The 16,141-nt window shown below is 45.0% G+C and overlaps 2 protein-coding genes across 2 annotated transcripts in view; one reads left to right on the forward strand and one right to left on the reverse strand.

Annotated features, from left to right (window-relative positions):
• Positions 1 to 6,678, forward strand: part of SLC7A6 (solute carrier family 7 member 6) — a 32,804-nt gene extending 26,126 nt beyond the window's left edge. The window contains exons 7-12 of the mRNA XM_069497897.1: positions 100 to 223; positions 440 to 543; positions 3,333 to 3,429; positions 4,745 to 4,894; positions 5,004 to 5,187; positions 5,563 to 6,678. Of these exons, the coding sequence (XP_069353998.1) occupies positions 100 to 223; positions 440 to 543; positions 3,333 to 3,429; positions 4,745 to 4,894; positions 5,004 to 5,187; positions 5,563 to 5,657 (754 nt within the window). The 3' untranslated portion in view covers positions 5,658 to 6,678. The remainder of the gene's footprint in view (positions 1 to 99; positions 224 to 439; positions 544 to 3,332; positions 3,430 to 4,744; positions 4,895 to 5,003; positions 5,188 to 5,562) is intronic.
• Positions 5,709 to 16,121, reverse strand: SLC7A6OS (solute carrier family 7 member 6 opposite strand). Its single transcript, XM_069497898.1, has 5 exons — positions 15,930 to 16,121; positions 15,529 to 15,807; positions 12,102 to 12,308; positions 10,730 to 10,850; positions 5,709 to 9,779 (listed from the first exon to the last, which is right to left on the reverse strand). The coding sequence occupies exons 1-5, from the start codon at positions 16,119 to 16,121 to the stop codon at positions 9,649 to 9,651; spliced, it is 930 nt and encodes a 309-aa protein (XP_069353999.1). The 3' UTR covers positions 5,709 to 9,648.
• Between the last annotated feature and the right edge of the window lie 20 nt (positions 16,122 to 16,141).

Genomic DNA, 16,141 nt, shown 5'->3' on the forward strand with positions numbered 1-16,141 from the left:
GGCCAGTGAACTGTTAAATTCCAGAGGAGACTTGATGAACTTTGATCCCAAGGAGAGAGAGGTTGGTTCTAGGTGGTCCTGTCTCACTTGTCCTGACAGAAATTTGCCCTTGGCCATTGGGATTTCTATGCCAATTGTGACGCTCATCTACATCCTGACCAACGTGGCCTATTACACAGTGCTGAGCATTTCAGATGTCCTTAACAGTGATGCCGTGGCTGTGGTGAGTCTGTTCCCTATTTGCTTATCATCTCATGATACTTAGCCCTCCTGAATGGCCCAGTCCCTCTTTCTGTGGCCCCTTCAGCTCTGTAGGATGAGGTCATGTGTCTAAGCCAGAGGGTGGGCCACTCAGCAGTGACTGCATTTGTCCTGAGATCATAGATGCAGGAGAAAACGCTGTCCTCTGTTGAGTTCCCCTTCTGTGCTCTGCCCCTAGACGTTTGCAGACCAGACATTTGGCATATTCAGCTGGACCATCCCCATCGCCGTTGCCCTGTCCTGCTTTGGGGGCCTCAATGCATCTATCTTTGCTTCATCAAGGTACTGTACCTCTGCATCACTGATCATGGACTGCAGTGTTGCATTGTCTGGGGCTCAAGGTATAAGAGCTCCTTTTTTCCCATCTTCCTCTCATGGGCATACAGGGTGTATATGTGTGTGTGTGTGTGTGTGTGTGCGCACACGTGTGCTTGCTTTTCTGCAGATGTGTGCGCTGGTAGCTCATGCTTCTGTCTAAAATGAGGACAGATTGATAAAGAGGGTAGGGGAGGAAGGCAATAGCTTGGAGTAGTGACCCTGGCACAGACCAGGTTCTAGACTCCTCATGGGTTATGCCGCAGCCCTAGGATTCATTCCTTCAGTGAATGGTAACTGGGAACTTGCTGTGTACCAGGTACTGGTGCCATGTACAGGATGACTCTGCCCCTGACTTCCTAGAAAATGCTGAGGCCATCAGGCAGTCTGCTCTCCTCTCTGTACAGAGACTTAACTGTAAGAGCAATTGTCCTTCCTGCTGTTGCAGAGGAAGAAGCAGGTCTGCCTTTTCTGGCTGACTCTTCTACCTGGTCTCAGGGTTCCAGCACTTTCTCTCTTCCTCCGTGCTCTGCATCATCAATTGGTCCTTGTCTTTGGTAGATGTTCACGCAGGGCCAGCTCTCCCCAGGCTTCTCTCATCTGCACTTACAGAACTCACGGAACAGCTTTTCCCACTCCCTCTTGGATGCACTTCTTGAGAGAGTAGTCTGCATTGCACCTTTCATTCATTTTTCCACCCACTATAGTTTGGCTTCTATTACGTGAAAAATATTCTTATTAAGGTATGTCTTTTTTAGCCTGCTTTTAGTCCGTACCCTACTGGACCTCTGAAGGGAGTGAGGCTGACCACCTTCTAATTCTGAAACTATTCTCATGGCGTCTGTCTCACCTGATACGTGAGAAGAAGGCTTCTTTCCTGATTTCTTCTCACCCTATAAATATTGTTATCCTTAGGGCCAGGAGTATAATAGCCCTTCAGTAAATATTTGCCACTTGAACACATAGAAAGATGAATCAATAAAAGAAATAGTTTGTCCCATTCATTCTTCTTACTGGTTTTCACACACCAGTCCATGTTCTTGGGGCCTCCCTGGGGCAACCAGAGAAATAGAGAAATCAAGGCCTTGTAAAAGAATACACCATCATGTACTCTCACCTGAGCCTGGTGCGGCCAAGGTTGTACCTGACGTGGTTCTTTACAGGCTGCCCCACCCAAGATGGTGTTTCCAATAGCCCCACCCTTACTGATGCTCCAAGACTTCTCAATCGGCTCTGCCAGTTGTCCCAAAATAAATACTTAGCATGTAGTCGCCCTCCTACTTTACTCAGATGTCTTGTGGCATTGACAGGGTGGGTCCAGAGGGAGGACTTGGAGAGAAAGAATCTATAGCAGCACATAAAGGGGACTGGAGAGACGTCAAGATAGAGCACAATTGTTTCTGCCTGTGTTACCATCTTCACGTTTTCTTTACTACCCATGCAGCCACCCTTGGTTTTGTACTAGACGTCTTCGCCTTCTTTCCCCTTCTGGCATCCTCTCTACCATATTTCTCTTCTACCTAGTACAAATTATTAACCTCAAGAGCCAATTCTGACACCTTGCTCTAGACAACTTTCCAGGTGATGGTATGAACCCCCTGTGGCTCCACCTGGATGGGCACCCAAGTATCTCAGGCCTCCTATGCACCCCACATGTGATTTGTCTCCAGTTGTGCTGTTGTGGTCCATCAGTCTTCCCTGCTTGGCCTCTTGATTTTTCTCTTGGTGTCTGCCCTTTCCCCTAGCTCAGACATGTACATGTATACACACACATGTGTACACACATGATCACCAAATTTGACATGATTGAGGTTGTCATATCTGTCTTGTTCTCTCCTCTGCTGGGGTGCCCACACTCATTCAGAGTTACAGATGGCTCCCAGTGTTTGTTCAGACTCCACAGCATGGCCTTGTATGCAGGTTTTTCTCAATACCCTATTCTCACACTCCTTATTCTGGGACAAGAGATACTGTAGCATCAGCCTCCAAAGAGGCCATACTTTTTCATGCCTCCAGGCCTCTTGCCTTTGCACATGCTCGTTCCCCACCTACCCACTTGCTTCTGGCACACTCCAGCTCTTCTTCACAGCCCAGCTATGGTCATCTCTTGCAAAGCTTTTTGCTCCTCCACCGTATCCTCAAGCTTAGTGAGTCCCGTGTGCTCCATGATGCTGCTGCCACCTATCCTGGGTGTTGTTTCATTTCTCTGCCGGTCTTTCTCCCAGTCAGTGGAGCTCTTTAGTTACAGAGAGGAAGGCTGGGTTGTCTTTTTGACCCCTAGGCTCACCCTGGCCTATGATACATCAGCTCAGCGAAGATATATGGAGGGCACAAACAGAAATCTGGCTGGTCTTCTTTACAAAGCCATTATGTTAGCTATGAATTTGTGGGGTGACAGAGGAGGGGTACCCCTGGTAGTGTGGAGTGGGGTACCAGTGGGTGATGCGGGGTGAGACATGTGTTGGATATTAGTGAGGTATCTGTGAGTGATAGTGGGTTCCATGGCTGGGGGCCTGAGATTGTCAGTGGATAACTGTGGGGTGGGTGGGGTGGGTGGGGTGGATGGGGCATTCCTGAGAGTGTTGAGGTGCCCATCCTTGAAGAGAGTGGAAACATCTGTGGGTAGGTTGAGGAAGTGGGATGCTCCTGAGAAAGTGTCCTTTGCTTTTTTCTGGGTCTCTGAGCCTAGTTTGAGTGTGGGGTGTAGGTGTATGGCTGAGCAAAAATATCCTGCTCATCCTTTCTTATCCTTCCAGGTTGTTCTTCGTGGGCTCCCGTGAGGGCCACCTCCCAGACCTTCTGTCCATGATCCACATTGAGCGTTTTACACCTATCCCTGCTTTATTGTTCAATGTAAGTCCTGCTGGGGGAGGGTGGGGCTTGGGTGGATCCGTGTAGTGCTCCTAATTTGCGCTAAGTTGTTACATACATGTCACAGGAACCTTGAGAAAGGCCTTACTTCAAGATTTGAAAAACAGTTCATTTTTTGTTATCATCTAGTTCTTTTATGGTTTTATTATTTAAGTTTCAATTTTGGATTTTTCTGCTATTTATATTTCCGCATATTGAGTAAGGTGGGGATTCATTTAATTTTTTCTCAAATGGCTAGCCAGCTATACCAGTATCATTTATTGAACAATCCATTTTTCCAGTTTTGTAACTTTTACCATATGAAAGAAGTAATAGGTAATTTTTAGGGTGTTTAATATGTACCAAGGACAATGGTATGCCCCTTCGACATATCATTATCTCAACTACTCTTCTCCATCAGCACCAAGCCTCATTAGTTTAGCTTTATTCTGCATATCTGAAAACTAAAGAAGGAATTTAATTTTATTCCCCTCTGAATTTTCCTGGCAATTCTCACATTTGTCTTGATGAAGTCTGGTATCATTTTGTCAAAATGATAGAAAGATCCTCTCATTATTTTTGATTGGGAAATTGAATTTATAAATTTAGGAGGGGAAAAATAAATAAGTTTAGGAGGGAATCTGACCTCTTGTTTATAAATCAGTTACCTTTTACCCTACTTTTCTCCTCTTAATCCAGGGTCCTCCCTTGTCTCCACAGAATGGGCTGTTTTAAACCCTTTGTTGGTAATTCAGGGTGAAAAGATAGGTAGGAGGAATTCTACATTCTTGAAGTTTAAGCAAATCTGACCTTGTCCTCGGACCGTAGTCCTTGACCCCTGTCCTCTAGGATTCTTTTGTTTCAGAGGGCAAATTCTATCATAACCCTATTTTGATCCATTTTGATAATTTGCATTTCTAAGGCCCCAGCACAATGAGATGGTTCTGGAGGCATTTCCCCCATTTGCTTGCCAGGTAATCGGGACCCAGGTGTTCCGTGTTGAGGTTGGTGCATTGAAGTGTGGAAGGCCTCACTGTCTGCCAGTGAGAAGGGGAAGAGAAGTCTAGCTTGTTACTGAAGTGCTTGTAAGAAGGGAGGCGTTGAGTGGAGGAAGGGCTCCAACAGAAGAGGGAGAGATGCTGCCTTGAAGGTTCATGTAGAGCATGGACCTGTCTGATGCCAAGGGGTCACTGAAAAGATCTGGAGGTGCTCCAGTGAAGCCACATCAGGTCCGGCCCTGACTGCTGGATGGTGGAGTCTCCTGGGGTGGGCTGGTGGTTACGATGGTCCCTCCTCCTCCTCATCCCTCCCCCTACAGTGCACCATGACACTCATCTACCTCATCGTGGAGGATGTTTTCCTGCTCATCAACTACTTCAGCTTCAGCTACTGGTTCTTCGTGGGCCTGTCTGTCGCTGGACAGCTCTACCTTCGCTGGAAGGAGCCCGAGCGGCCCCGGCCTCTCAAGGTCAGCAGCTCTGGGCAGACAGGGAGGGGTAGGCCATCTCAAGGTGTCTTCTTGCCCATGCCGTTTCCTCATCCCGCCTTAATTAATGTCTCACCCCCCTCCCTTTCAGCTGAGCCTGATTTTTCCCATCGTGTTCTGCATATGCTCCGTGTTTCTGGTGGTTGTGCCCCTCTTCAGTGACACTGTTAATTCCCTCATTGGCATCGGGATTGCCCTCTCGGGGATCCCTGTCTACTTCCTGGGTGTTTACCTGCCAGAGTCGCGGAGGCCAGTCTTTATTCGGAATGTCCTGGGTGAGTTTCTCTTTGCCCCGTCGTCAGTCAGTGGCTGTGTGTGTGTTTGTGCTAGTAACTTCCCTCCCATACTTGTGATTGGCTGGAGGCCAAGAGACCGGGCTGCTCACGACTTCCCTTTCTTGAGGAGCTATGACTTGACTTCTAACTTTAGTGTCCTACTTAGGGGTTAAAGCACTACCTCCTGACAATGCAGTCTACCTGGGAAGATGAGGAGTCATGTATCACACTCTGGTTGGGCATGGGACAGAGGACAGTGAGGCTTATTGGGAGGGGCAGAGCCTGGTGTAAGGTCCCCAAGGGACTTGTGGTGTTCATATGGGGGCTGTAGCTAGATGTGTTCACTGAATTCTGTGCTTCTTTACTTTCATTTAGCTGCTGTCACCAGAGTCACCCAGCAGCTTTGCTTTTGTGTCCTGACTGAGCTTGATGTAGCTGAAGAGAGAAATGTTGAGAGGAAAACTGACTAGAGGCCAGAGGTGACTTCCCCTGAAGCCCACAAAGCTGGCCACAGGTGGCTGTGGCCACCAAAGTCCTGATAACAAGACTGTGTGGGCCAAACTCTCCTGAATTAAAGGAGCCTGTTGACCCATATCTTATAAGGGTTCTCAGGGCAATGCTCACTGTCACTGGTATGCTCCCGGAAGACACTCAGGGTCTGGGGCCAGCCTCAAAGTGGGGACGTCAGAGGGTGGGGGGCAGGTTGGGGAACAGGGGAATGGTCATTTTGTTTTACTCCTGGTGGGTAGGTGCAGCTCTTACTTGTAAGTTGTCGGGGAAGGAGTGCTAGGTTGCTAGCTAAGGCTGGTAGCTTCTGAATTTGTTATCTGAGGTTTGAACCAGGAGTTTCTATAGTGGGGCTGCTTTAAGAAAATTTTTCATCTGACCAGGTCCAAGCATCTGACTTCAGAGGCCTGAAATGCTACCATTTCTTCCTCTGGCTGAAAATCCTTCTATGGGGAGAGAGTTGTGTTCCATTATTTATTGTGATATGATTTAATCCAGAACACCAATTCTAAGAAAGCATTAGCATTCATTCATTCGTCTATAAGATGCAACAGGCTGACTGTATTTAAAAATTCAAAGTACCTGAGTCCCTCTGCCCTATGTGGTGGTAAGTCAGACTCTGATCACAGATTTTATGTTCGTTTAGCACAATCTTCTGTTAAGTCTTATCTGCAACAGTGAACTTTAAAGATTTTTCTACTTATGGACCTGTTATACGTTAGTATATAGATCACATGTTATAAGTCCCTGGCTCAGGTCCAGCAAGGGCAAATGAACAAATTCCTGAGTCAGAAGCCTGGTAACAATGTGAAGGATAATCCTTTATTTTAATTGAGACCATGGGTCTTTGTTCTAGTTGATAGAAAGTAAATCTCTGGGTTTCTGGCATGAACTTCAAGAGGGCCGAAACTGCTCTGCAATTCAGGTGGACCGCCTGAATTCTTTCAGCTGTCAGTGGCTTGGAGAACATTTGGTGGGCCCAAATCATCAAATAACTTGTTTCTCTCAGTAAGGGCCAGTGTGAGGGACTGCTGTGCAGACCCAAGCAAGCCTACCCTGGTGCTATAAGAGGTCATTGTCTTTTTCTGAAAACCTCATATCAGGCTGCATCCTCCTCTTCTGTCTCTGGCACAAGGCTTTGTTTACATTTGGAGCTGCCTTGGTGTGGGTCATCGGAATAATGCACTCCTCTCCTGCCGACCTCCCTGTGCTCCTGAGGTCTGGTGGGCTTTGGTCTCAGGAAGAGCTTGGTACTTGTGGGGACTTCTATTTTCTCCCTGTGGAGATCTGCGAAGACTGGAAGAAAAGCCACTTCAACCTCAATCTGGCTGCTCAGCAGACTGCATGAGTGGAAGCAACCAATTCTGGTGCTCAGGCTGGGCTTTGGCACCCTGGTCAGGCCAGAGCAGTAGGTCTGGCCTAATGGATCTTCCTGCATGGGCAGGGCAGCTGCATTGGCTTGTACAACTGTTTTGTGATACCCCCACTGTCATCCTGGGCCCAGAAGAACCAGCTGACTTGGCACAGCTCATGGGCCTCTGATCCTTATGTTTTGGAAATGCTCAACAGTAAAGTCAAGAACTATGAGGCAGTCTTCCTTTCTGACCATTCTTCTCCACCAAACTTGCCCAGTCACAGACAAAGGAGTAACCTTGATCATACACCTGCTCAATAAAGAAGATTGAAGGGAGCATGATCACTGTTAACTTGGGTTCAGGGCTTGCATCTGTGACAACATGGGAGGACATTCCTACTGTCATGGGTTGAGGATTTATACAGCAAATTCTTGCCTGACGACAGGGAGTCTTGTGCAAGGCTGACTTACCTAAACTATAAAAACATGATTCCTGTCTGAGCCAAGCTGGCACCTATCCCAGGGCTCCTCTGGAGCTAATCCTTGAAGCTTATCTTCAGGACCCCTGACCCTGGCTTTAGATTTCTCCACCCAATAACCAGCTAATCCCAGGAATTTGCTGCCCCCCAGTGGCTCCTAAGGGAAGAAACGGCCTCACACTCCAGGTACCCCAGTACTTGCTTAGCAAGCCATGTTATCCCCTTCTCATTTTTGGATAATGAAAGCATTTTTCCCTCTGTGCTGGATCCAGACTTCTCCCAGGAACCGTTCTGTGGGCGCAGTGCCAGAGACTCCCTACAGCACTCAGGCTTCATGGTGGAATTAATTTCTGCCAGTTCTTTGTTGTTTCCCTCCGTAAGTCCTTCTCCTGGTGTGCTAATCCCTTCTAAAGTGGGTAGAGTGTGTGACGTTGTCAGCCCTTTAATGTTGGCGAAACTTTAATGAGTACATAAACAGTAGTGAGCACATGACAATGGCACAGAGTGGTTTTTAATCCTTCATTTCTATGCCTATAGGAGGAAACTAAGATGACTAGTATTAGACATGGAAATTGCTGCCTCTTAATTACAACACCGAGTTTGTGGATACTTGGGATGGGAAAACTAATAGTTGATTTGATGGTTTAATTAGCTACAAGAGTAGGGCCTGAGCACACAGAATTTAATCACTTCAGTAGGTTTAACAACTCCATATAGACAGGAACTAATGTAAAGGCTTATAAAATGGACATAAAGTCAAAGAATGGGTGGAGGTAGGATGGAGGAGAGATGATTGGGAAATCTTAAAAGAGGTGGGAAGAACCCATGTCCCTGTGTAATTCACTTTCACACAGGATGGTGAGTCAAACTCAGAGGGCAAGAGGATACGCCTTGAATCGAATATTCTGTATGTTGTTTCCCTAGACCTGTGCTGTGCAGTACAGTAGCTACTAGCCACACGCAACTAATTAAATTAAAATGAAATATAAATTAAAGACTCAGTTCCTGGGTTGCACTAATATTGCAAGTGTTTGACAACCACATGTGGCTAGTAGCACTACTGCATGGTGCAGACACAGAACATATTTATCACCACAGGAAATTCTAGTGGACGATGTTACACTAGAAGAATAAACACCAACCCAGTCAGAACAAAGGCAGCTGTGGTTTGGGGAGGAATGGGGACAGAGAGTTTGCTCGTGGGAGATACAAGTTCTGGTAACAAAATTGGTCTTATTGAGAGTAGTTTGTTTTGGGTGAGTGCTACGAATACTAAACATTTCTCCATGGAAAGCCACGTTCAGAGTGTGCTTTCTTTTTCCTCACTTGCCTTGAGTCCTTAGTGTCTATGATCAATTTTGAAACTTCTGTCTCACCATCCCTCCCCCTTTTTGGGTAAGTACAATGGGAAAACACCTTAGATATTCAGATTTAAAAGGTTTTAAAGGGATCACTTGGTTGCATGGTCAAAGCTGGTTTTTACTAAACACAGTGTATCAACATTCATACATATTCTGTTCATTGGCACCACTGCCAAAGAAAGACTTCACTCTTTATAACCATGTCAGAGTCTAGCAGCAGGGAGGCAGAGACAGCTGTTACCTGAAATCTCCCACAGCTCACAGAGATTCTACTTCTTGCCCTAATGGCCATTACTATCTGCTGTGCTGTATAAGGGACCCACTGTAGTCCTTCTAGATTCCCTCTATTAAAAGGAACAGGCTTTTACTGGAGGCAGGCAGCCTGGTGGTGTGGGAAAGCAGAACCCAATTGCTGATGAAACAGGAGCCTCTCCTTCCCTTGTGAGTTCAGCATGGGACAGCGGGAATGCCAGGAGTAATGCCTGTGCCAGGAAACTAAAGGAACCTTCACTTTTACATTCTTTTTTTTTTTTTTTTCCCTCCGAGACCGTAGGTCACTTTTGATTGAGGCAAGGGGGCCCTACTATTAGTAGAAGAGACTTACTCCCTTAGCATAAGTTTCCACTGTGGTGGGATGGTACTGTTGGATAGACTTTTTCCTTCCACGTGTTAGGCTAGGAAACCTAAGAGGAAGTTACCACAGCGGATAATATTGTTGTCACAGGGCCTGTGGCAGAAGCTCATGGATATCACAAGACCATCAGTCCGAATCCAAGTCATGGGGGTTCTCGTAGCCAAACTCCTTCTGTACATCCAAAGGGTATTTGTTCCACATCTGATGTCTGCTGCTGCCTCTTTCCTCCTCACTGAGGCTGTTATATTCATCAGAGCCTAGAATGAGATACCAGGAGTGGTCTCTTAACTAGAGAGTGTATGTATGAATTTTTAGGCTATCACAAGAGACCCTTCCCTTCTCATAAAGTTTATTTTTGTGTTCCCCATTACAAAATACTTGCTCAATAAAGAAAATTTAGATTACAGAACATTTTTTAAAAGCAATTGTATTTCTACTGTCTAACTCAAGTCCCTTAAAATTGGACTATTTTGTCACTTCCCCCCTAAATACAGGATTTCTTTTTCTGTTACAATAGTTGCAGTCATATTGTAAATATTTTTGTACTTTTCCCATTTCAAGGTATTACTGACACCTCCCCAATAGGATATTACATTGTTTAACTGTTCCTCTGTTATGAGACACCAAGAAATTCTTTTTGTTGGCACTTAGAAGGACATAGTCACCAAAAGAGCTATGTTGCTAGGCATCTTTCTTTTCTCTTCCCAGAGGTACCAGGTCTGTGTTGCATCTTTCTGAAAACATTTGTTAATGCAGTGGTTTCCTCAGAGGTTAGATGGCTGACTCATGAAAACCCTGGGCCCATTCCTATTGGTGAATCTCTTTCCCCAATACCTTCTTGATTGGAGCAGGAAAAGAGATAATGAATGAGCTACATATTTTATTAACCTCAACCACTAAAGTAGGTGTAGTATTGTTTCATTTTCTGGATAGAAAATGAGGCTCAGTGAGGTGAAGTAATTAGCCCAAGATCCATAGCTGGGCAGTGACAGAACTAAGGATTTAAACCCACCCCTGAGAGACATTACACACCCAGAAGTCCCCCTAGAAACACTGGTCTTTGTGTGTCCTACAGTTCAACTTGTGTGGATGAGCTATAGCAACTCAATGGCAGAAAGGAAAAGCCAGTTAAGATGTACCTGTCAACTATGCTTACACCTCAGTCTTGGATCCTACCAGTCCCTCCCCATCCAGGGCTGCCACCCACCTCTGGAAGCTTCATCTCCATCACTGCTTTCCTCCTCTGGGTACTCATTGCGCCAATTGTTCTCACTGTTCTCGTCATCTTCATCGTCATAAACATCCTCTGGTTCTTGATCATCATTCACCTGCACACATCAACACAACATGAGTCAAAACCTCTAAGGTTATGTTCTTTGGGGGAAGCTCTTAGCATACCAGCTTGTGGAGATGTCGTGTAAGTATACCAGATGAAAAAAAGGCAGACTAGGAGCTAGTTTGATTCCTGGTGCACGAGAGACTAGTAATCTTACGCTATACAAGGGAGATATTAATAGTAGCCCTTCTCCAGAGTCAAGCTCCAGACACCACGTTCCTGGTGGGATAGGCTGGACTCCACCACAAGGGAACACAAGGTAAAGAGGAATGATGGCTCCCAGCCATCTGAGTCACTTCACCCCTAAATACAGGATTTTCTTTCAATGAGTAATGGCAGTTATCTTCAAATTCCTGGAGGGCTGCCAGGTGGGAGAGGGATTATAGGAATGGGTGAAGCCAAAGGCCAGAGCCAAGACCCAGGAGCAGGAAGGCAGGAGGGCCATATAGGTGGGTGCCTGACTGCAAATCTATAGTTCCAGTGCAGATACAGGATACAGTGCTTCTCTTCCAGTGCGAGTATCACAGGTCCCACCTCAACTCTTTTTGTTAATATTTTAGAATTTAAGAATAATGGCATCAGGACCTTAGCTTTCTTTTTACTTATTTGATCATAGCTCACTGCAACCTCAAACTCCCAGTTCATGTGATCCTTCTTCCTCAGCCTCCTGAGTAGCTGGGATTATAGGCATGTACCAGCAAGCCTGGCTAATTTTTCTACTTTTTGTACAGACAGTGTCTTGTTATGTTGCACAAGCTGGTCTTGAACTCCTGACCTCAAACCTTGGCCTCCCAAAGTGATAGGATTACAGGCGTCAGCCATCCTGCCTGGGTTAAGGACCTTAAGCTTTCTTCATCCAAGGTTTTATCCTCTTTTAAGATACAATTTCAGAAATAGCTTTTGTTGTCATTGATGTTAAGAATTTCTGGTTCTGTTTTTTCTTCATCTTATTATAAGTCCCTATGCATATTTTTTTAGTGGGTAGCTATAAATAATAAAGATTATGTTGCAAACCTTATAAAAGATTCATTAAAAGCAAAAATTATCAATGTAGATGCTTTTATCTAAAATTGTCTGCACTAAACCCAGGTTCCTTAACGGCATTAAGAATGAATTTTTCCTTTTAAGCAAGACAAGAACTAAGCACAAAGTTGATCAGGACTACAGCTCAGGGAGGCAAAGCACTGTGACTAGACAAAGAGCTCAGGATGCCTCATGCCCCCGTTCTCATGGGCCTCCTTACCAGCTCCCACTCTTGGCTATAGGGCTGCACAGAAAGGATGTTCTCAATCCATCCTGAAGTGGCCATCTCCAAGTAGTAAATGTCATACACATAGTTGTCATGCTTTTGTTCCTCCTGGTGCCTGACTCCTGGTCCATCCTCAGATATAGTCAACCGCTCACGGATCAACTCTACAGAATTGCAGAGGATCACATCTGGGTCAGATGTCTGTAAGGAAAACAGATTATCCACGTATGACTCAAAACATGATGTTCCAAGAAGAGGAACTTACCAGTTGGGTAAACGAAGCCTCCTTAGAGTTCTCTATCACGTTCAAGACTCTTGCCCCATGCATTACTAGTATGTTCTTAATTAGCTATGAAATTAAAAAATCAAGAATCTTTATAAAATCAAAGTGTAGTTCTTTTGAGATAGAAATGTACAAAATAGCTCTTACTCTTTTGTGCTTGGCTGATACAAAAGAGCCTATAGGAAGACGGACCTGAGGAGAGGGGAGGGCCAGAAGAGCTAGCCAGTCTTGCTCCCCAAGCTATGAGTGAGACCCGCTTCTATAGTTTTTGTCGAAATTCCTTTGGTATGATATTCTCCCTATGGGGATCAATAGGCCCACCCCAGCACCTCTACGGCTGACCCTGGAATGGGTCTACATTTTGTGCAGCCTCTTATAAAGGCCAACAGGTGATTCCTGGGACCCCTACCATCACCCATCATTTGACTTGCCCTCTATGATATCCTGGTTTTAACCACAAACTGGGATTAGAGTCCCCTATAATCTCTCTGCTGCAAAGAACAGCTTTAAATGGAATACCCTAAAATAGAACTAGCTCAGGTAAGATGTGCTCAAGTGCTAACAGACTATGTTATCCAGGGCCCTGGTAGCACATGTCAGTTTGGAGACCAGGGAGACATGGTGCAGATGGCCCCTCGACAGGCTCATCACCAGAGGCTGCGCAACTCAAACTAGACACCATACGGGAATGTCCCATGGCCAAGGCAGACAAGGGGAGACAAATGCTATCACTTACAGGCTAAAAGGAATTCTTCCTTTTTCCAAAATCAAAAAGGAACTAGAAATGTTACTTTTTGTGCAGGTTCTTGAGCAAACTCAAAAGTTGTTTATGAGGAAAGTTCTAGCTCCGACTCACAAGTTTCCACCCTCAGCCCAGGCATTAAATTATGCAGCCATTAAAATATGTGCAAGTCTGACGAAATAGAAAAATGCCACAGAATTTTATACTCAGAAGTAAATAAACCAGGTATACTCCAGTTACCTTTGGGTTGGGGATAAAATGGGCGATTTTTTTCCACGTTTACTTTGCAATATTTTTTCAAATTTCCTATAATGATCATATATTTTCATAAAAGAAAAATTATTTTTAAGTCTGTCCATGTGTAGTGATTATCCATATTTTCAATTATATTACACATAAGCGTTTTGCTCTATTAAACACATAAGTATTTTCTCATATTGCCAGTGTTCATGGTTATCAATTTTAACTCCAGACAGTTTTTTGTCAACTTCTTGGATATAATTTTTAGCCTTCATATACAGTGCTGCAATGATGTGCCATTTCCTGCCTTTGAAAAATGGGGATATCTGCTTCTGGAAATGCTGTTGGTTTAAAAAAAAATAGAAGAAGAAACAAACAAACAAAAAAAAAAAAATGAAAAATGGGGATAAAAGTATCTTAACTCATAGTGTTTTTTGTGAGGATTAACTGAGTTAAGAGGAATCATAACAAATATTTAGCACAGTGCTTGACATGATTACTTAGTAAACCCACAGCAGCTTTCATGAATACCATAGCTGTTTGCTTGTGCTGAATTATTTTCCTAGGATAAATCTTGTGAGTGGAATTCCCAGATAATAGGAACTGAATGTCTTCCATTTTTTAGATTTCCTATTAAATAGTACTTTATTTGCTTAAAACTGAAATGATGTCAATTTAAGGGGAAACCCAGTATAAATGTGGCATAGAAATACTGTCACTGATTTTTAAATTTCTTTAGATTTTTGGATAGCTTTAGATCCAAGACACAATAAATTTATATATTTTCAAAATAGGCCCCCAAGCTATTTTTAGTACTCCTGAGTGTAAAACCATGCTGTTTTCCAAAAGCCTTGCATCAGTTTTAGTCCTATAATTGTGTACCCTTAAATCACAGCCTTGCCAACAGTGCTATCAACCATCTTTTCTGTGCTAGTCTAGTAGTAAAGTACCTCCAAGCATGCTTTAAGCTTAAATTCACAATTTTTTTTAATTACGCTGTGCAAACATTTCCGATGTATTTAGAGTCTGTATTGCTTTACTGGGAAAATCTCTGTTCATATCTTTCATCAGTTTACTAATTTTGCTTGTAAAATTGAATGAGCAATGTAATTGATGTGATTCCACTGAACATTGGTTTACTTTCAAAAATTTATAACTCATGAATAGTCTGGAATTAGTTTTGGGGAATGATGTGGCTACAGACATCATGCTCAAAGTTCTATACAGTTATGTTAACACCGTGATTAAATATTTTTGCTTGCTGATTCATTTTTTATTGTCACTTAATTTTTTAAACTTCAGAAACAATGTGAGTTTTTAAAAAACGTTTATCAAGCGTGGGCATACCTTACGTTGAGTTTCCTATTTCTGTGGATTTGCTGCATGTAGTAGACTTTTTTTGGGAAGTGAGTACAAACTTAGTTAATGCAGTGGAAAAAGCACTGGATTACATATGAGAAGATGTGCATTCTAGACCTAAATCTTCCTCAAACTTAATATACTACTCAGGTATCTAGTCCCTTAACATCCCTTTGGTCAATTTTCTCATTTGCCCTATCTCTGCTTTGCTCCCCAGCGATCCCCTGTCTCAACCAGGATAGAAGGCATGTCCTTACAAGTACCTACAGGGTCTAGCAGGCATCCTTCCCCTAAATCCCTCACTACTTTCCTCCAGCTCACTGGGCTGGATGCACACTAACCTGACAAACACCAAACTTGGCTTCAGGGCCTCTGCACTTGCAGATTCTCTGCCTGGAAGTCCTCTCAATACCCACAACGCCCTCCCATCCACCTTCTTCAAGTCTTCACTCAAATGTCATTTTCTCAGTGAGACTTTCACTAAAATGGCACCATTCTTCCTACTCCCTCCACCCCCACGGCCCTTATCATCATCTGACATTCAATTTACTTGTTTACTGTTTCTCTCCTCTACCTGAGTGTTAGGTCTTCACAGCCATATCCACAGCATCTAAAAACAATAACTGGCACATCGTAGGCTCTCAGTTAATACATAGTAGGCCAAATCTATAAAATGAGGCCGTCAAGCTAGATGGATTATCCATCCCTAAGGTGAAGCTGTGTGTTGCTCTCAGGGCCAGACTCCTTGCCATTACTGTCGCGAGAAGCCCAGCACCCACCTTTGGGTGCGGACTCACTTTGCAGGGGTCTGCAGCGGCAGTCTCTGGTTCTCCCTCCTCGTGGACCAGGTCGAATAGCTGGAAGCCTGAGTCTCCGGCGGCTTCTGGGTTCCCCGACGCGTACTCGGACTCCAAGCAGCTTGAGGTGGACCCCAAGGATCGGCGACTGGAGACCACCCGGTAGCGGCCCTCCTGTCGGATCTCCCGAGCAGACGCACGGAGATCGCTGCGGATACGCTGCTGGCTGCCCCGGGATGGGTGCAGAGCAGCCCGCAGAAGCGGTTGGATTGGCTCTTCCTGGAGGGCGGCAGAGAAGAGTGGCGGCGTAAGTATGGGTTCGTGAGGGGGGTCAGGGATCCAGTCTTATCCCCGCTGCACCCTAAGATCCGCTCCCCACCGGTTCCATCCTCGCCCAATACCTGGGAGCGCACGGTGGCCACCAATTGGAAGACATTATTCTCCGCCGCTCTCTCCACATCCTCTGGCGACTTCTGGGCAGCCGAATCGACTGGGCCGCTCCGCAGGCGTTTACAAGCGAGCACAAGAGCCTCGGCAGGCTCCGCACTGCGCTTCCGCTTTACTCGGAGCACAGCTGTCCTCCCGGCCTCCATAGCGGCTATCGCGGAGCACT

This window comes from Eulemur rufifrons, chromosome 23 (assembly GCF_041146395.1).
Source record: "Eulemur rufifrons isolate Redbay chromosome 23, OSU_ERuf_1, whole genome shotgun sequence".
Lineage (NCBI taxonomy): Eukaryota > Metazoa > Chordata > Mammalia > Primates > Lemuridae > Eulemur > Eulemur rufifrons.